This window comes from Anser anser, assembly GCF_964211835.1.
Source record: "Anser anser genome assembly, chromosome: 4".
Taxonomy (NCBI): domain Eukaryota; kingdom Metazoa; phylum Chordata; class Aves; order Anseriformes; family Anatidae; genus Anser; species Anser anser.
In genome coordinates, this window is record NC_139724.1 from 41191054 (window position 1) to 41212921 (window position 21868).

General features: G+C 36.8%; 1 protein-coding gene across 3 annotated transcripts in view; it reads right to left on the reverse strand.

Moving 5' to 3' along the window:
* The window catches only part of LOC310898658 (uncharacterized protein), a 56126-nt gene that overhangs the window by 19683 nt on the left and 14575 nt on the right, over nucleotides 1-21868 (reverse strand). For all 3 annotated transcript variants that reach the window (XM_083834030.1, XM_083834029.1, XM_083834031.1), the window contains exon 3: nucleotides 8554-8932. In XM_083834030.1, coding sequence (XP_083690156.1) covers nucleotides 8554-8932 — 379 coding nt within the window. The remainder of the gene's footprint in view (nucleotides 1-8553; nucleotides 8933-21868) is intronic.

Genomic DNA, 21868 nt, shown 5'->3' on the forward strand with positions numbered 1-21868 from the left:
GCTTTCTGCTCTACTAATTTTCAGAGGTATTCTGAACTCAGCAAACTCTACACAAGTTTCTCTACATCTCTAGAAATCTATTCCTTTCTACCCATCTTCCAACAGTTTTGGCACTGGGTCTGCTTGGCTGTCATTCAGCAGTATGCAATCATGCTGCAGGATCTACAGTTGCCACCTCCCCCCCTCCCAACTTTTCTGGATGACTTCAGTGAACTCTACAATATTTTCCACACAGAATATCTTCAGTTGCTCTTAGGAAAGAATCAGCCTGATTCTCCTGCAACTGTCCTCCATATTCCCAGTCACAGAATCACAGAATTTACTGCAGTAACTGTGCTGTGAGCTGTGAACCACCAAACCAAACAGTTCTGCTGTTCATCCCACGTAGTTTTTTTCACTCTTTATCTATATGCTGACCATAAGCATCTAACAAATGATCCAGATCAGGGAGTTTCAAATTTGAGAAGGTTTGAAACAGTTGGTCCAGCTCTTTGAACATCCCTTCTTGTGATCAATGTTCAAATAAGGATGGTTGCAATTTTGAAAATATGAAAATGTAGCCAAATCATAATATATGTTAATTATGCAAAATACATCTTAGTTTACTAAGATATAGCTAAAGAAACTAAATTTATTAACAGGCATACAGAAGCTGTGGGTTAGTTTAGAGTTCATTTACTTTTTGACTTTTTACTTCCTGCTGCAGTCAACAGGTTTATAGAATTTCTGATGTTATTTAACAAAGCCACACATGATATATCAGAATGCCCTGCTCATAGATGTTCCTGAACACTCCTGAACAGTTTCACTTATATTAAAGCAGAGAAAAGGCCAATAAAGACAAGTAGACAGCTATTGAGCTGAAACAGGAATTCTTCTTTTATGACAGCAACTGAGGCTAGGGTTTAATACATCTGGTTATAACACTGCATTGCCATTAAAGATATAGAATTCTCACTTACACTAGCATATTCATAATGTTTAAAATATAGAGTACTTCTGAAAAATAATGTCAGAAATCACAAAGTCTTAATTTAATGGTCTGATGTTATTAGCTACAGTAACCAGCAAATGAAAGTGGAAAATGGGTTAGAGCCTTTTGTTCATTAATCATACCAAATTTACTTTTATATTTTCCAGTTTGCATTTAATTTGGACCTGGAATCTCAATTGGGATTTTCAATCTGCATTTTCATTAAAATATCAATAACAATTCTGAAAAAGCAATCCTGATGCAGATAGAGGCAAAAAAGTTTTATGAATGTCAAATGTGGTTACAGGATGCATGACAGATTTTATAGGCTATTGAAAAACCATCAGCAAATAATATTGTAGATTCCCTAATTTTCAACAGGCACTACAATTTTCCAGTTTCTGGCATTTTGATTATGAAATCTGCCATTATTGTAATAATTCTGTCTGTGCATTATTTTCCATATTACTGAACAAGACATCATTGCCATCCTTCTGGCCACCAATTCTGATTTCATATGCTAGGAAAAAAAATGTTTTTTTTTCCCAGTTCATCTTTATTGAAAAAGAAAAAAAAAAGTAAACTTTTAAAAATAGAAAATAAAAAGGAGAAAACAAATAAAAGTGAAAGAGAATTGCAAATAAAAGAAAAAATAACACTTTTAAATGACAGTCAATGTAAAAGAGGAAAATAGAAACAGCATAATAACAGCAGGAGAGGAAAAAATAATTTTTCAGACGTTAACATCCAAAATTTTTCTTCCATTATTTATCATTAATATGCTATTCCTTCTGATTTCACTATCAAACAAAGCAAGAACTCATCTAGAAAGATGCCATGGTCAAGAAAAATATTAAAAAACAAAACAAACAAACAAACAAAACTACCATGCTTAAAAAAAAAAAAAGTACTAATAATGATGAAAGCTGGTGACAGAATTGCTGGTATTCATCACTCCTTCTCCAGCTGATTAAACAATTCATTGATTGGGCATTCCTGCTGCATGTTGCTTCATTTAAAATCCTGAAAGCTAATCAATTCTTGTTTCTCATTCAAAGCTGAAAACCCTTATCCCTCCAGATACCATGTAAGTTCAGCTTAGTGGATATTTTAAGGCCCTCCTGAATAAATTTCAAGTTGTCAGCTATAAATTAAATTTTGTGGAAAATCATACTGTATTGAAAGAGATAAAATCAGTAAAGTTCTCTAGATCTACAAGACAGCCTTTAAAAGACTGATTCACAAAATAAAATTTAGTTTGTAAAGTTATAGTTGTAACTATGAAATTCAAGGATTAGTTAAAAAGAAATACTGTATGGTGTTAAATAATGATGTACCCTTGCTACAAGTAATACCAAAGATTGGTATTAAAAACAAACAAACAAACAAACAAACAAAACTTTGTTTTCAAAAACGGTTCCAAAGTGAAAAAGATGTACTAGCATCCTATATCATTTTTAAAAGTAATAGGTGAAACTGCATCAAAGAAAAAAAAAAAAAGAAAAAGGTTGCTTAACTGGCACTGAACATCTGATTACTGTATTAAGAGAAGAATGAGGCTTATCTTAAGGAGGAGAGAATAGATGTCTGCTGTATCTGGCTAAGGAACCTACCCATCTGCGAGACTGAATAGTTTCCTTCTGACAGCAAGTTTAGCAAGCATGCAGATTGCACATTATACCTTGATTACCACAGTGCTTACTATCTGAAGAACCAGACTAAGCAGTATATTTAATTTAATTTTCATAAGGCCAGTGATTACTACATACATTTCTTGTAGGCATGTTGATATGGTATTTTTGTTTATAAAAAGTATATACCATGAAGTAGCATATTAACTATATTCTTGAGGAATTCAATGGGACTCCCATTTGTGGAGCTAGACCTTAGGAATGCCCATGGATTTTGACTGCTAGAAAAGTCTGAATTCCCCTTCAGGAGGAGGGCAGGGGGGTTGCTGGCACTGGTGTTGGTACCTTATCATGCACCTGAACTCCCAGCTTTACCTCTGAAAGAAACAGAGAGGTTTCTCTGAACAGTGATATTTCCTGCTTGTAAAATCACGAGACTGAAGCCTGGTCAGCTGGCCTTTGAGATACATACAAAATATTCACATTTAATGTTTCTGAAGATCTTCATATGTGGCTCTGAGTCCTGGCTATTCTGATTTCTAAGCTGCAGTAATTAAAGGTGACATACCTCAGAAATGAGGTGAATTATTATGAAAAGATCCATTTCAGTCAACACAGGAAAAGAAGAGACACGTACTCCAGTATAGCAACTTGGCAGTTACTTAAAGACAAAACAAAGTGGGCAAATCTTTCATAGTTTAAGACTCATAACAAACATCATAGGCTACTAAACATAAGGAAATGCAATAAATAACAAGAGCGTTATATAAATTATTAGTGAATATGTTCATATAATGCTTCAAGAAAAGTGAACATTGGTCAGTGAAACAGTGGTTCATTTTGTGCATGGTGCTTAAACTAAAACTGGTGAGAAGTACAGCCAGCATTCTTTCTCATTGTAAGAATACTTTAGATATGAGAAGTTTCACAAAACGACTTCCTCTGCTCTTAACTCTCATTTTAATAGTCTACTGATGCATATTAGAATTTAATTATACCAATTAGTACTGCCACATCAGACATATGATGTAGCTTCAATTAGGAGGTACCTAATGGATATTAGTACAATTTAGTTTTGTAATTAAAGTTCTGAGAGCAGTGCAAATTCAACATTATGATTACAAAACATTAAGACAACATTGATGGCATTGAAATTGAATATTTTAAAAACAACCTTATAAATTAGTCTTAAAAAAACTTATATATCTGAAATGGCTATTGAGCTCTCGGCATCTCAACGCATAAGATGATGTTGTTATCTCTATTGGCAAAGCCATTTTTTACATTTAAAATATTATTTTCTAAATCATGTTTTTTCCTTGATTGAATTGTCCCCCTTTTAAGATATTCTGCCAACTCCCACTTTTACTGAGAGGCTTTTTAGAAGCATTTTGCAATTTCTATCATCTCCTTCTTAGGAATCAAGTGTTCCTAGTCTACTGAATCAAGAAAATCTTATGCTGATAAAGCTCTGTTTCGGCAGTGACAGCAGAGAGGTCTACAGCTTCTGTCTACAGCTTCTTCCCACCCACACTGCATAGAATCCACCTCTGTAATGTTCTGTAATGAAGGAGTATACAATTTTTCCTTTCTTGATCCAGGCACAAGCAGCAACAGCAAGAGACCAGTCTTAAAGAACTGCTGTCAAATGACTTCTGATGATAAAATTAATACTAAATTTAAAATATCTCCCATGAATTTATTATATTTCTTTATAAGAAAGGAATGAGTTAATTTCCATTTTGCTGATCACTGATCATGCTTCTGTTGAGACATTATAGAGCATGAAGTTATTTTATATGAAGTACATACACACTGTCCATTCCAAAATATCATTTTGCCAAGTGATGCTAACTCAGAGATGATTTGACAAGTGCATTTAGAGAAACCATAAATACTATAGCAGCAAATAAAACAAACAAACAAAACAACAACAAAAAACATTAAAAAGATGAATTACTGTCTTCATTACTGTGCTCCTTTGGTGTGGTCTTAAATAATCAAAATCAAGTTATAAACTACAAAGGTACTGCTAATCGTTCTTTATACCCCAAGTGTAGCCACAGGTGATACTAGATTGGGACTGATGGTGCTGTGCTCTCAGCTTCTACTGTCACCCAGACAATGATAAAAAACGGTAGCATGAGGGAAGACATCACGGTAGGAAGAAACTAAGCACGAAAAACAATGTCATACTGAATGTGACATCCACAGAGACTAAGTTTAGAGTCCTTGATAGGTGATGCTAGGTATCTCAGTCACCCATGTCAGAGCCTGTGTTAGAAAGTGCTGCAGCTCCTCTCCAACAACATGCCCACAGATCTCCTATGTGTAAAAACAGTCACAGGGAAAAAAAAAATATGATATCTGTCATCAGTTCTCAGGGTGATACAGAGCTGGGCACTGGGGAGTGTACCACTATACTCTATATAAGCAGTAGTGTCACAGGGATGTGTGTCTCATAATCTAGAGATTATATGAGGAACCTAAAGTTTCTTCTTCCTACTTTACAGGCTCTTTTATCTTCCCTGTTTCATAAGTTCTCCTTATCTCCATCAATCATAAATTAGGTTCAGGAGAAAACTGCAATCAAAGAGTTTGAAATGCAAAAAGATCCTCCTGCAGTATGAGATGCAATATGGAAAAGTTCATGATCTATACTCCCATAAGAACAGAAAAGACCATCTAGGTTGATGTGCTGCAATCTTTTTGTGAAAGCATGGAGCCACAAGTTTTATAATGGCAAACTATTCTTGTGTTTCACAGTTAAGATATGCCTCCTAATTATGATATAATTTAAGTTTTTTGACTTAGATCTTGCATGATAAGCATATTAAATTGCCATGATGGGCTACAATTAATCATGATCATTAAAAATGAGGTATTCACACTGTGGTTGGTCATTAATCATGGTCAGTAGTATAAGAAATAAATGGAGTGTTGTGCGTCTTGGGAATCTATGAAAAATAATAAGAATTGCCAGAAAAATAGGATAGATGAATATTGACATACAAAAGCAAAACATAAACAGATAAATACCATAAACTCTATCAAATATTATTTTGAAGTATTTTCATCGTGGTCAGTGTTCCCTTGGCTCTCCCCAGAATATTTACAGATACATTATTAAAAACTCCTCCAATAGAAGAATACCAGCTAAGGTAGTTAGCATTTTGCATGTAAGCATTTTTACTTGAATTTATCGTGCAAATTTTAACGATAGCAGGTTTTCTCTTCTGCAAAATAGAAAAAAAAATATGTGGGATGTTCTGCAGTTTAATTAATATTTACCAACATACTTTAAGGTTTTCTGCTGAAAGATAGCAATAGGTTAGGCATGAATACACTGAGATTCTAGACTGGTAGAATAACTAAATTTTGGATGTTATAGCTTGATTAACTTTTAACTACACTATAAAAAGAGTGAAAAAGGTTCTAATAATGGGAAAGCCCGTTGGAATTCAAATACTGGGGAGGTTTCCTCGAAAAGGTCCCGACCTCCTCCTCCTCCTGTAATGGGATATGGAGAGAATTTAGATATTCAAAAACGTGCTGGGGGAAAGAAGCAGGATTTAGTCCATTTTCACTAAAAAGCACCATCTTAAAAATGAGATAAAAAACAGTACGAATGCCTCAGTGTCTTCCAAGGCATACAGGTTCTGTCTGCCATAAAAAGAGAATCCACCACAGACTATGGCTAAAACAGTCATTCCAATGCCTAAGGCAAAAATGCCAAGGACCTTTATGTGTCCGTTAAATAGATATTATATCACAGAGGCATCCAATATCTGACCAACAACCTACTGACTATTGCAATAAGTTGACTATTACAGGAAGAAACTTCTGGAACACAGAGTTTGGCTTGAAAATCTTACTTGATTTTTTGCCACTTTTGTTTGGTATATTCTTGTTGGTTTGGGAAGTAAAGGCTGTTACAAAAGGGTACTCATTTCTCACAGAGAATAAATAATAGAAAAATGGGAACATTTCTCATAGGAAAATAATAGATGTCCTGAAATTTAGATCTTCTTTCTCAAATTTAGGTAATTATTTACATTATTTACATTTAAAGAAGAGTATCTAACTCCAAATTTAAACTAAGATATTACTCAATGTTGCCTTTTACCCCTGTTTTCAAATATAGTACAAGTTCTCAGATGATCTTTACTATTAAAATATTTATTTATAAAATTAAATCCTCTGATAACCTGAGAAAATCAGGGCAGAAATGGTCACAGAATGAATGGGACCCTATTCCAAATATCCCTTATCTATGCATATAAATTTTGCCCATGCTGAACAAATCTCTATATTTTACTTAAAGGTAACCTGTGGGAAATGGAGAGAAGAAAAGGGATGGGGAAAAATGTTGCCCTATGCTGAAAATTAATGGGTACAACAGAATTTGCCACCTAAACTGCAATCTCGCGCATCTGAGAAAAATGAATCAGCCTGTACATACTTTTCATCTAATGCTAACTCAGTGCACAGTTCAGGATATTGCTGCGTTTGCACATGCCAAATCAGAAGTACCAAAGTTCCTATTTGTCTATGCCACAGAAACACAACGTAACAAGACTCAGCTTTTCATAAATGATCATTTCAAAAGATGAGGAAACTAGCAGGCAACGGGCATCCGCCACTCAGATAAATGAACTATATATAGCATTCTCTACTGTTCAGTTTAAAAATAAAAGTAAAACTAGTTACTCTTACAAACATGAAAACCATTCACGCTTCAAAAACTGCAATTACCTATCAAAGAGTTATTGAAACCTTATACTAGAGGCAATGTTAAATGGTGACAACTATTGTTTTCAAACACACACAAAAAAAGTTGTTCTTTTGGATCAAGATTTTGTAGTATATTTTTGACACACAAAGATTCTTATTGCTAGCTGAAAGTAAAGCGTAGCTCATACTCTAAAAAGACAAGGTACTTGGGGTATTTTAAAAAAAAATATTTTTTTAGGAATTGTTATGGGCCACACTTTTGACCAATCTAAATGAATGCTGCTATCCTTAGAAGACTTTGTGTACAAGACAACACAATAATGACTGAAAGTATAAGTTCCTACAGAGGGAATCTGTAGGAAGCTATTGTCCTTCCTTATGAGAAGAGAAATTGCTCCAGACTTCTGTTATAGAGGCATAGGACTGAAGCATATTTTTGCAGGTATTATGTAAGTATGAAAAAAGGCTGTTTTCTAAGTGGTGATGAGACTCCTTTTCAAAGCACATGGAAGACATTTGTCGTTTTGAATCGTATCCAATGCAAAAATGATGTCATATAGAAATAAGCAGAAGTGAGCAACAGCCATATTTCAGATATGAGTACGTGGTGTTCTGCAGCAACAGCTGTGCCTTGATGAAAAAGTTGATGAAAAAGCGTCCAGCATTTGCAAAGAGGGAAAAAAAAGTTATCACCCCTGCAAGAATTGTTGGGGACCAGATGTTAAAAACCACTACAGTCTGTTTATTTCAGAAGGGAGTGCTGTAAAATATGTTAATCAGGTGGTTTTATGTGGTTTAGGTTGCTCTACTTGACTGTTTTATAGACTGATGTTATTGGTATTAAGTCAGCATGTTACAGATCAATACAAAAGTAATAGCTATCAATACAGGACAAAATTACTAGATAAAGGAGGAGCATACTATGACTTGTATACAATGTCATATATATATATAAACACAACACACAAGAAAATATAAAGTAAAGTGAAAAATTGTTATCAGGAATCAATACGAAATTATCCTCCCACATATTGGCAGTAATGATTCTTTGAAAAGCATAGCAGAAGCTAACAGAGAAAAGCCTCCTGGAAGAAATGAGAAGCACTCTGAACTGCACACTTTTAATCAAGCAAAAATATGCAAAGTTCAATTTCCCACCACACAGCTATACCAACATAACTCTAAAGCAACTCTAATTAAATTAGTGACTTATACCTGTGTAACTGCAAATCCAAGTCAGGGCAAGATTCAGGCCTTCTAAATTCCTGTTGCGTAGGAGAGCAAGACAAACCATTTGGCAGGCAAGGAAGTCTTTGCTGTTATCTTTTTTCTTAAGAAGTACACTTTGGGAAACAAGTGACTGGACCAGCACCTTGTAATGAGATTCTTTTGGAAAGCATGGAAGTGCCAATTCACAAGCTAGGGAAGAGATCATAAATGTACAAAATCCACGTTCAGAAAACGTCGTGCTGGAGGCCTGTGCTCCATATGTTGCAGGGGACAGAGAGCCCCAGAGCAGGCAGCTTGGCGTGCTTGGCCACCGAGTTTCAGAAGTTAAGGAGCCCCCTCCTCTGAGACAGCAATGCTGGGGTTTCTGTGAATAACAGCAGAAAAACAGTTCTTAAACAATTCAATGCCATTTCAGTTCAACTCTGTCATTACCCTACACACAGAAAGTACTAATACCAAAACAGCAGGAGTACCTGCATCTGAAATGCCAGAAACTTTTATTGTTAGCAGTAAACAGAAATCTGAACTAATGCTGTGTTAAAACAGAAAGCAAAACACAGCAAGCCTGACTGCACCATCTATTAAAAACATCAGAGTGAATGAACATATTTTTAGATTTTTTTTTTTCATTCAGTGAGGTCAAAGGACCTCAAAAATAAAGGGGTCTGACACCGTTTTTGCTTTGGGATTTGGTAAAAGAATTTCACAAACTGAGGTGTGTGGAGAGAGAGGGTCAAAAGCTGCTGTTTATTACAGCAGGGTAAATCCTAGCATTGCCCTGGATATATGAGCAATGTTGGAAGTGAGCAAGCAGAGCCACATTCAGCTCTGGGTGACTGACCCTCTGTCATGCAGCAAATGGTGGGGTTGCACGGATTAAAGGCAGTTCCAGGGAGCTGAACTAAGCACTGGATCAAACAATATGCAAGCAGACAACAGACTGCTAAAGGTATGGCAATGTCCTAAGAGAAATCCCTTGGTGGAAAATCAAGGAAGCATGCAATGCTATCTTGTGTTTGGACTTGAGAAAAACAGAGGATTTTGTGACTGCCAAACCAGTGTTTTACATCTTCCACCCCCAGGTGTTTTTCCTTTTAACCTTGTGCTGCTGCTTCCAAAGATACTCAAAACACAGAATTTTACAGATGCTTCTGACTGAGCATAGCCTAACAAACTTACTTTAACACGATATAGTTTACTGAAACCACAAGCAGATACTGACCTATGACATACATAAAACACTTTTCCTATACAATTTTGTGAATGCTATATGTGAAATATTCATTTTCAGTAATACTCATGTATCCCTCTTCATATTTTGAAGGCATCAAGAAGCTGCAGCTGCTAAATATTATTTTAAATGATTTTTCATTAGTTTTTCAGTGGCCTTCATTCCAAAGACAAAATTAGACTGTAATAAATAAGATAATAAACGAAGAGGTATTGGGTATTGAAAACAGTCTTTCATTTTCAGTCAGATCACACAGCTAGTAAGTCAGCATTCAGAACAGCTCATGGGAGTGTGTACGGTTGAGGGCCTGACATGGCTGTCAGTATCTTCATCATATAGACCAGAAGTCTCTCCACCATTTTGTAATACTAAAAATGTCTAAGGTCAAACCTATATCCAATAGTCCACCTTCCCGTAATGTGTTAGACACTTCTCTGGTTGGTAGAGTCATATTACTGGTTTTATCAGCACTGAGCTCAAGAGCAGCTCTATTTTGAATGGCTCCTGTGTGGAAATGGTACATACACTACAGTTTTGATGGTCATGCAGTTGAGGACCAATGCAACTGAAGTAAGGTGACGTCTCCAGTGACTCATCAGACACCACAATACAACTCAAGACAGTTCTGGTTGCTGTGTTAGGAAACAGCTGTGTGGTAATAACATCACACCACTATTAGCTTTGCCCTTGAACTCACAGATTCATTTGGTAAGAGACCTTTCCTTTTACAAGCAGACTTTTGCTATTAACGCTGCAAGAATAAAATGTTGGTGAGTGAAGAGCAACAACAGAAAAAATCCCAGCTGAATTAAATTATTATTTGTAAGACATTCTGAGATATTGATCTGCTGTACTTATAAGTAATTCATGCAGTTCAGTGCTGAACAAAAGGTACAATTTTTAGAAAATGTGTTGTAGGGCATAACTTGTAGAATAATTAAAAACTTAAAATTACTTTTTTTGACTTAACACCTTCACTTTCACTTCAACAAAATAACGTTACATGACTCAATAGTATAATGACAAGAGGCTTATGGAGAAAATTTTGCATTAGGCCTATGAGAATTTCTCTTGCATAATCTGATCAATACTTTGACTTTCATATACTACAGAACATTTAAAGTAAGGAGAAAAAATGGAATAAAGAAAAGACTGTGCCATTTAAATATTCAAATGTAGCATGCTTGGCAAATGTAGATTCAGTTATCGCTCTCATAAAATATAAGCTTTTTCTTCAAAAATGTGAGCATGACACAGCCTGTTAAAGGTCTTCCTTTTTATTCTACCAGCCATCTAAATTCTTATGTTGGATTTAAAGGTATTTGTATTGCCATAAATACGGGCAAGAGCACAGGAGTGGTAAAAGAGGAAGATTGATAGGAAATGACCTTAATAAGCTTTACGGATTGTTTAATCTCAGAAGAAAAAAAAAAAAAAAAAAGTTAGAAGCTAAAGATCCATTAGAAATGTGCCTAATTTGTGGTTTAACCCTGCATTTGACATTTAACTTGGTTTTACCGATTCCTTAATCCTTCTGGCCTTCAAGCCAAAATATCTTTTAATTAAAAAGCTATAAATGTGCCCCTTTGGCCATCTCTTAAATCTGCAATCCTCTTAAATTTCCCCTTAAAAATCTAATCCCCTTAGTCCCTTAGAGAAAAGCCCTGGCTCGGCGGTGCTGTGGCGCAGTGCCCGGCAGAGCTGAGCAGCCTGGCCAGGCTGCAGGCAGACTTGGTGCCAGGTGGGCAGGCGCCTTCTGCTCTTCACCTGGCCTGGCCTGGCTCCCCAAATGGGGCAGTGGGTCGGGAACAGCATACAGCAGCACACGGAGGTCCTGCTCCCTCTGACCGCTCATCGAGGATAATGCCACTGCTTGCGGCTCAGCACACAGAGGGGCACTGCTGAAATTGGTGGCAGGTCTCCCCGATACAGCTGGCTCTAGGATCTCCTCAGGATGTTTCCAGAAGCCTGAATGGAGCTAGACTGCTGCTCTCTGTCCAGCCCAAAGAGCATCCTACTTCTCTGCCACACAGCCGGGACTATTAAATATCAGCACTGAACTCAGACAAGGAAGTAGGATACATTGCTGAATTTCTGGTGCATCAAAGAATGAATCCTTTCTCTACAGCATCACCTTTTTAGTAACAATTATACCAGTCAGACCCTTTATATAGACCAACTGATAGATCTTGAACAGCTGAGTCTCTGGATTTTTAATTTCTACCACACACTTTTAGTATCAATAGGAAATAAAAACAACCACATTAATTCCAAATTGTAGCTCAAAAGAACTGAGACAAAAAGTAATATCTATGACATATGTAAGGGACAACTGGATTTTCCTAAGAAGATATTTTTTTTCCATCTTTGAAGAAAACACATTTGTACTTAACAGGAAGAAAAAAAATGTTGTGCCAAATTATTGTTCTTTCACAAAATTAAAAATCAAGATTAGAAGCCAACCATATTTCTCAAACATGACATGTTCTCTGCACCATATGCTCTGAAGAAAGATTCATTTAATTGTTTGGAACAAATCCATGTAGTTGTCAAATTCCAGGACTCCACCCAAAGTCATGTAATAGGTTTCTTCAAGGTGCATCACATTCTGCTGTTTTCCAGATTTGAATTACATTGCTCAACATAAAAGACACTGACAGCATCTCAGCCTGATAAAAAATACCTAACCTCAGAAGGCATTGAGAGCCAGCCAGATCAGTGCTTGTGTGCTAAAAATGACAATGCAGGATAAGGTCCTTAAATTACACACAGTAAATGTATAGAGAATTAGATACCTGAGAGGAGTGCTTACAATAGCCAGCCTGCTGGGACACCAAAACCAGCCAGACTAAAGGAAATCGTGTTTCAAAAGGCAGTAACTAAATTACTTGTTACAGAACCCAAACGATCTCCTTGAGAGGCAGTTATCCACATCTTAGCATGTTGACCGATACCCAAAACTGGATGATCAAAGTCTGAGTGAACCACCAACTAAATGTAACAGACAATTCTTTGCACTCTTAGAAGGAACGTAGCCTTATATACTGGATCCCCAAATCATTTATATTTGGGACAGATGAGCATGCACATAACCACTGGCCAGCACAGCCTGAAAGGGACTTGAGATTTTAAGCCTAACAAGTTAGCAGGACAAATTTTAAGACAGTGGAATACGTGGAAATGCCACTCACCTTTTACACGATAATCTAGGGTTTATTGTCATGTTTGTAGGTTGTTCTTGATGAGAACTTTGATCTGGATGTTATGCAAACACATTGGTAGAGTCTCAGAAGAGAATCAAAATGCTCTTGCACAGACCTTTGTCAGGAAGAGGGCTGCAAGACCGGGAAAGAACTAGTGCTCCACTGGGAGCACCTGAAATACGCCCTTGAATGTGTTTTATCATTATGCTTAAAAGCTATTTCCATTGAAAAGGAGGGAAAGTGGAGAACAATCTGAATTATGAGTGTATGCTTTTCTGGGCCAATCAATCACACCTTAGAGTCTGCTTCTAGTACCGAGGCATAGAAGTTATTTCAGAAATATAGTTCTTTGATCTGTCTACAATATGCTGGGAAGTGAAAGAACCTGTTTTAATAATCGCCTATGAAGTATGAGAAGAACTTCAGGATCCATCTTATAAAAGAAGAGTTAACCATTACTGTATGGAAGAGCTGAACTAACAGAAACCACTGCTACCAGGTATTTAGCTAGAGACACCAGTAGACTGAGGACCAGAGTGGCTGGTTGAGTTGGCAAGGGAGCAAAAGACAAAGTAACTCAGATCACAAAATCACACAACTTAGGGCTTTGTTACTCAGCAGGATAGTTTACAAAAATCTCACGTTTGCCTCAATTAAGAAAAATTCTGTTCATTAGCTTTGTTTCAGGAATCGTGCCATCTTTTTTTTATATGGTTTATAGTCTTTTCCCCTATAATAAAATATGATTAGTCAAATTCATGTTTGTGGGGCTGCAACCACATTAATAAGTAGTGTGGCAGAACCAGAGGGTGAAGTAGTTGATGCTGAGGACCCAACGTGATACACATATGCTTCAGGGATTTTCCTTTGGACTAGCTGTAGCCTGATTCTGTGGGCTTGGCATTCATTAAATGTTGGGGCAGACATGTGCAGGCCGGGAGCACAGCTTTGAGTTCACTTTCATTCAAAAAGGAAATGAACCAAATGCTCCAAGCTCATTCTTCAAAGCAAACCAGAATGCAGTAAGTGGAGGGGAAATTCACTTCCAAACTTCATGCCTGTTTTGAGGTAAAATGCTAATGCAGACTCATCCTGAGCACTACAAAGTTTAATGTTATTCTTTCTAGTGTTTCTAGGTGAGGAGGTCCCACCAGAATTTTACTACCATTCCTTTTAAATTTGAAGCCATTATTCTTGCCACCCATCAAGACCTAGCAGAAGAGTAACACATCAAAATAATGTCTTTCATATAATGTTAGCAGAAAATATTTGTGAGGGATGGAAAAGGACCTGTGTGTATTGCAGCCAGGCTGCTCACTGAATAACAAACAGCATCTGGCTGAAATAAGAACTTTCCCAGTCTCTTTAAAGGGCTGACTACCATTCCAAAATAAAGAAGAAATAATTCTGAAGTACAAAATAAATAAAAACTGCTCTTTTTCAGTAGAGAGTGTTTTTGAAGGAAGTGGAACAAAGATGGGTTCAAGCTCTCTTCTGTCTAAATGGACTTGAAGCCACTTGAAGCCCACTCCAAGCTGGTTCTTCCCCACAAATTAGGGGATGCTTGAGTGGCCCAGCTCCTAACCTGTAGGCCCTCATCCTTCCTCACCCAATCAGTACTTGATGCCATGTTTCCTAGCCACCCCTTGACTCCACTGAAACAGCGAAGGCACAAAAATACCTATACAGTGCTGCGAGTCACCCCCAGCTGCAGTCAATTTCTCTGGGACAGGGGAGGGCCAGTCCCTGGGAAGCACCCTGTGGTGCAAGATTTAAACCACAGGCTGCAATGGACCTTGGTGCTGCCACCTGATAGCTGTGCTCCCACCTCACCTTGGAAATTACCAGATCTGAAAATGCTGTTAATCCGACAGGGAGGACTTAGAAAGGAACAGCGAAGCCAAACAAACAGCACAGCTTTGGGTGTCCACGTCTTCTCTATGAGTGTTCTGTTTGCTTCATTTCTTTGGACTGCTCTACTGAACATTAATTCCTAAATTCTATGCAAATTTTATTTTAGGAGGCTTTGAACCTTTTCAGATTTGGCTCCAAAGTCACTGCCTGGGAAGAGAACCTATATTTGAGGGTCACCAACCAACCTGAGCGCAGACAGGCTGCTGACTACCACGCTGACCTCGCCTTCTAGGCCCTAAGCCAAAGGCTAGGCCTCCATTTAGGGAGGTTTGAATCCTTCACTCTCCACTGAGAGTGTCTATTGGTCTGTAAATCTCATGCTGAAGGTACCTTAGACTTCTTCATTCATACCATGGCAATGCTATACTTTCTAGCCCTCCCTGGTCCAGGACTGATGATTGGCCATGTCAAAGGAATTTTAAGGCAATTTACACTTTATTCTTTCATGGACAAAAGGAGGCTTTCCCATATATAAGGAGCTAACTGTTTGTTAGTCCAAAGTTTAAGCAGCTGAACCCTCTAATAAATAAAAATATAAATAATAATAATAATAAAGCATTAATGATACACTTGAATTTATTATACAACCCCCCTCCCTTTCATCTACTCCTCGCATCTAGAAATACAGTCAGCCTTTCTCCTAGTGATCTACTAATAAATCTACTAATAAAAAAAATCACATTTACTTGGCACCACCAAATAGACATCTATAAACCTGTAAGAAGTTTCGTTTTTATTAACTTGCTTTCCTAAGTTCTGTGTTGATTCAGACTAGCACTTGGTGAATTGCCTTTTTTAATTATGTGAAGATTTAACTATATGCCACATTTTTGTTCCAGGTTAGTCTATTACAACTCACTTTCACAGGTCAAAATTAATAATGTAGTTTGTCTATCTGAACATTAACTGAGAAAAGACAAAACAAACAAAAAAGACTTTGTATCAGACTGCAGCTTCTTTTAGCAGCCATATGAGCCGGAAATCTTAGTACAAAATTTACAGTTTCCATCAGGGAAGGAGCAGGTGGTTGCCTGCTTCTGCAGGAATGATGCTAGAATGGGACAGGATTTCCCCAACAGCTATAATTACACCTGATAATAAACATGGGGTACCTAAAACCTGTGGGCTACCTTTGCAGATGATTCTAGTTTTCTCTTTAATTGCTAACAAGAAAACCTCACTAGAGTTGGCCGGATTTCTGTAATTCCTTAAGGGACTCTGAACAGTACAGATGCGTGACTACTACCTGCAAATAAATGTGCAGCTATCATCCTTTTGTCTCATTACCTCAGATAATAATATTAGTTAAGAGCAAGGATAGTGTTTAATGAAAAGAATAGTCTTTGAAAAAGCCTAATATCAATCCTTAGTGCTCATGTTCTCTTTATCAAAGAATATTACATATTAAGTTTTATTTTGAGTTAGACTGATTTGAGATACATTGATTTCAGTTTTAGATGTCTGTTTATATATTCATGCACATTGTTGTTCTTTTGAAATTTAACAATGTATGTACTATGCTAATTTACTTTACAGTAGGTTTAATTTGATAGCACTAGGTGCTAATGAAAATTTTTGAAAAGAAACCCATGAGTCTTTTTAAATATGTTTCTGCACATCAGCACACTGGTATTTTTGCTGAAAGAAAATTATAGAATTTAACCATGCACCTTCCATAATTTCTGTATGATTCTACCCCTTTGAACAAACCTCTTTGTGTCATAAATAGTTTACAGATAAACACCTCAGAAGATATTTTTTCTATGCCCAGATGGAAATGACCTTCTCTGAATTACAGACCAATACCTTTCCACTTTTCTTTGCTCATTGTATGGAACCTTTTAAAAGCATTATAAATCTTTAAAAGCTAATGGCTCCTGTCTAGCTTTTTATCTCCAACATAGCTCTAAAAAAAGAAGTTAAATTGTATTTTCTACTGATTGTCAGTTGAACTGCATTCATCTCTCTTTGTATCTGCTTATGTAGTTCTTCCAATAATTGCAACATCCAGCTTCCACCACATTCAACATTTTTAGACGTAATACATTCATATTTATATTTATCTTAAAAGGCTGTGATTTGGAATGCTCCTGAGATTACCATAAGTAACCTATTCACTGTAAAATACCATAGTATTACCTAGTATACATCAAACTAAAATCTACATGGATCTGTAAAGAAAGTTATATTTGAAGCAACCGTAGGTTGTTGCATTACAGCTGAGTAAGAGATACCCTCCTTATAACTGACGGAAAAGGGCATGATGAGGACTGAGATAGAGGCATAGGTATATCTTATTACGGAGAAACTTTTCATTAAACAACACTGAAAAATGCATGGTTTTTTTTTTACTATTATAAAACACTTTCCAACTGTTTTTAACTTATTCCTAATACTTCACGTTAAATAAATTCAGATTCATGTTGAGATAAATTATATGGTTTTTACAAAGGGACCACATTCCATTGTACTTCTGCACAAGGCCTTTTTCAAAGGGCTTCCAAAAAGTAGTTTGCTACAGAGCTAGTGATGCTGTTGAGTACACAAACATATAAACTACTAGAGTATATGTACTTCCCTATATACACATAAAACCTAGACAGGAAATTGTGGATATACAAACACACTGGTCATTCATATTTGTATATACATTTATATCTGTTCATTAGCATAATTAGCCCTAACCATTATCTTCCACTATATTAAATCACTCTCCTTTATGCTCCAGCAATATAGGATTGTGTTCTATAACGAAACTGATTCCACACACACACACACACACCCCATGGACGTTTCCTGAAGAAATCCTACATCTATAAGCATCAAACTGCTGTGACATGACAGAGGATGAAAATGACTAAAAACATCATTTAGCCCATTTTGCTAATTCACTACAATGACAACCCTGAGACAGAAAAGGAAGTTAGAAGAGAGATATGTCTCTTCAGCTCCCTATCTATACAAATAAATTTCTCTTTAGCATCACTAGTACTTGGACCACACATATGGATTTCTGTTTAAAATCAAACATGAGGAAAGACAAAAACAATTTTGGCAGATTTAGTATAATGCCTCTGAGAGAAGACAGTTACTGTAAATCACTGGCTAGGGGACCAAAGCTATAATCTTGCTCTGACTTGGATAAAATTATCTGTAATCTGTATATTTAAAAGTATATCTATCTGATCTGAATGAACTTGTCAGTGTATTATTTGGGGATACAAGCTGTAAATTGCCATGACCTCCAGAAACAGCAGTGGTTTTCTATGTTGCACAATCTGACTTCATTCCTCTCTCACTGTCCTAGAAATCCTCTCATCGAAACATTATTCTTAGGTCAAAATACATTAAAAATCTAAAACATTTATCACATAACATGATATGTCATAAATGCTGATTCTAAGTGAACTGAGATAGGACAGAGGTCTTAAAATGTAGCTCTCTTCAAAGGGGGTTCCTGCTATGAGGCTCTCAAATACATCAAAATCTTCCTTTTTAAGATGTTTGGGGCAGAAAATGCAGCATCTAATGCATACAAAGCGGTTAGCGCTCTGTGAATACTACCAAAACCTGATAAAAAATATACAAAATAGAACTGCCAATGGTGTGCAAGAAGAATTCCAATTCTCTTTGGCTATGGATGTCCACAAGAGGTATGTTCATAGAAGCGTGTCATGGGAGGCTGTGGCCTCTTCAACATTAAACTCTTTTTATGTTCTGGGCCCCAGGAAATGTATATGCTGCTTTCGTGGTAGTTTGGACAACTGAAATGATTCAAGGATTAGAGGATATGACAGAGGAAGAGCAAGCAGGGAACTTAATTTACACAGCTTAGAGAAAAAGAGATTAAGGGGATATAAAACTGTATAAATATCTTCAAGGATTCAAGGAAATAATATTGAGACAGTAAAGGGATTTTGTATTGTACCTAAAAAAGGTTAGAAAAATTTACTATCCTAAAACTATAAAGTTTTGGTTAGACAGCAGGAAAGAAAATTGCTAAAGTGATTAATAAATGGAGTATTCAACCAGAGAAAACAAGTGGCATGGCTGCACCGCAAACATAAGAAACAGAATAATGTAAATATTGTTTGTAACTGTGGAATAAAAAGGCCTGCAAAGAGCAGAGATCTGATAGTTATACCCAGTTTTCATTCTACTAAAATGTTTAAGAGCAGGGCCTTCAGAACCTAAGAAAGTTTTCCCAGCTTACTGTAGGATTGTTTTGCTTTACATGGTATATGGAGAAGCCCAGAACTGCCAGCTGTTGCAGTTTCAAACACATTTTGCAATATCCAGAGTTTCTTCTTAAACTGTTTGTTTGTTTGTTTGTCTATATGGAAGGAGGGGGGAGGTTTTTTTTGTTGTTGTTGTTTGTTTTTTTTTCTTTCTTATATTTAAAAGACCTGACAGCTTCTTTTTCCATTACATCTTTCTTAACAAAAGGAGAAAAATACTACCTAACGACTTTGGAAGGACTTACAGAAATATTACTGAAATAAAATAAAAACTACCACCAACAACAAAAACGCATTTCTTATTCAAAATCTGCCTACAGTACGATTGCTGAACACATTAGAGTTAGCAGTGTTGGAAAACCAAAGTGAATGAACCTAAATTCAAATGTATTTCAATGAAAATCCCTGGAAACAGTAAGTGGGAATGAAAACAACAGAGTTCAAAAGGGCTTTAGTTAGCCACAAAGGAAATAAGATGGATGTCTAGGCTTTTTTTTTTTTTTCATCCCCTACCCCATCATCTCCCTATTAACTTCTGAAACTATGTGATAATTCCAACTAAATTTGATGAAGAGGCAGTTCTAGGGGAACTAAATTTCAATCAGTTTAGCGGTAATCAGGAGCCAAGTAGAGAAGAGAGACTCAAAGAAGTGCCCTCACTGTGCAAAAAGCAGCCAAATAAATGCACCATTATCTGCTCAGCTCAGCACGCCAGGCAGCTGATCAGCAGGGCTGAGGTGGCCGGTTGTCTTTGCATTGCTCAGAGCTGGTCGCAGCACGAGCAGCCAGGTAATGGCCAGGGGACCGGAGAGGGAGCGGAGGGAACCGGCTACCGTGGAGACAGCAAAGGAGGTATTTTGTGGATGATGTGCTGGAGAAATGTGGTAAGAAGCTGGGTGTATTGCAGCTGAGGACAGAAAGCACTAAAAACATGTTGGGAATGAGGCTTTGAAAAGTTTCACTGGCCATAGAATGATTTTTATTTTTTATTCCTACAGACTGGTGCATATACGAAATAACAGTTATTCTCATTTGTTTCTGTTATGTACTGAGCCTCTTAAGAAAACCCTCTGGAGCCTATGTTCTTTAATCTAAAACCTTCTAACACACCTTAAAAAATTAAGTGCCTGTATTATATTGATCTTTCTGTTTAATTCTATGTTTTGAATAATACATCACAGAAGTGGCAATGCTTTTATGATATGTTAGTGTCATACATCATAACTAGCACCACTGCTCCAATGATGTATTATCCACACAGTGGCACTAACCAGAAAGATAAATGCTGGTATATGGACATCTACGTACATCTCTTGAGAAATAGGGATAAAGACAGATTAATTTATACACACTCTAAAATCCAGAAATAAATAAAAAGTCTATCTGGTACAGATTGTGTATTACCTTTGGCAGGATGTATATACATCTTTACAAAAGAAGAAGTGAGAAAGCCATATATTTGTTTTCAAGTCAAATATTCTGCAAATAAATCCTGATTCTCTGACTGAAAGGAGCTCAGAGAGGAAGGTACATCGAACACCTTTCCCTTGCTGACAGGAGAACCTGAATCAAGGATGGATTGTTCCACACAGTTTTCAGAGCCTCAGCTTTTTTTCAAGAATCAATCCCTTATCCTTAAAAGTGTTTTCAGGGTCACACTATTCACGAAAGAACTCCTTTCTGCTAGCTTTCTTACATTGTGCCTGTGTTATAGTTAGTCTCTGTAACAGATGTTATACCCTTGTATCTTTGATTTTCTATTTCTCTAGCAGGAAGAGGGGAATTATGTTATCCTCATTCACTTAAAAAAAAAAAAAAAAAAAGGCCATTATTTGGCCATAAACGTACCACTGTGTTTCAGCTGCCTGCTGTCTTTGCTGGGGTTCCTGAAAGTCCTGCACAGAAGGGCGTTGTGCTAAAGGGTAACTCACTCAGGACCATTCACACACCACTGTTTGTCTGGCAGATAATTTGTGTACACAGCAGGACGATAAGTGACAAGACATGAGGAAAAGGCTTCAAGCTGCACCAGGGAAGGTTTAGATGAGATGTCAGGAAGAATTTCTCCATGGAAAGGGTGGTCAGGCATTGAACGGGCTGCCTAGGGAAACACCAGAGTCACCATCCCTGGATGTATTTAAGAGATGTGTGGATGTGGTGCATAGAGATATGTTTTTGTGGTGGACTTGGCAGCATAAGGTGATGGCTGGACTTGATAATCTTGTGGGTCTTTTCCAACCTAAAAAAATCTACGAATGTATGATTCTTTAAAACATTTGAGACATAATTGTCAGATACATTAAGTGCAATATTTTTCCCCTTCCTACCTGTATAAGTAAAGTTGAAGAGCAAAGCATGTGGGTTACTAGATAATACTTAATTAGCTCATACACCACAATAGTTATTCCAGATTCTGTGGTCTATGTATGAATCATTAATTAAGGCAGGATGAATCAGCTTTGAACTAATGGACTTGAAACTGTGCCTCTATTCTGAACAGAACCAAACCCAAAGTTTTTCTCAAGCTTCTACAAAGAAAATTAACTCTATCCCAGCCAAAACTATGACACTTAGTCACTACCAGAAGTAGTGACTATAGGACAAGAACATCAGTTCTTGTGAGATTTCTAGCCTGATTTTCTGCATTTGTGCCTGATGTACAATGTTATTCTCTTGGCTGCTAGCTCATGACCTTACTGTGAAATCACCAAAAA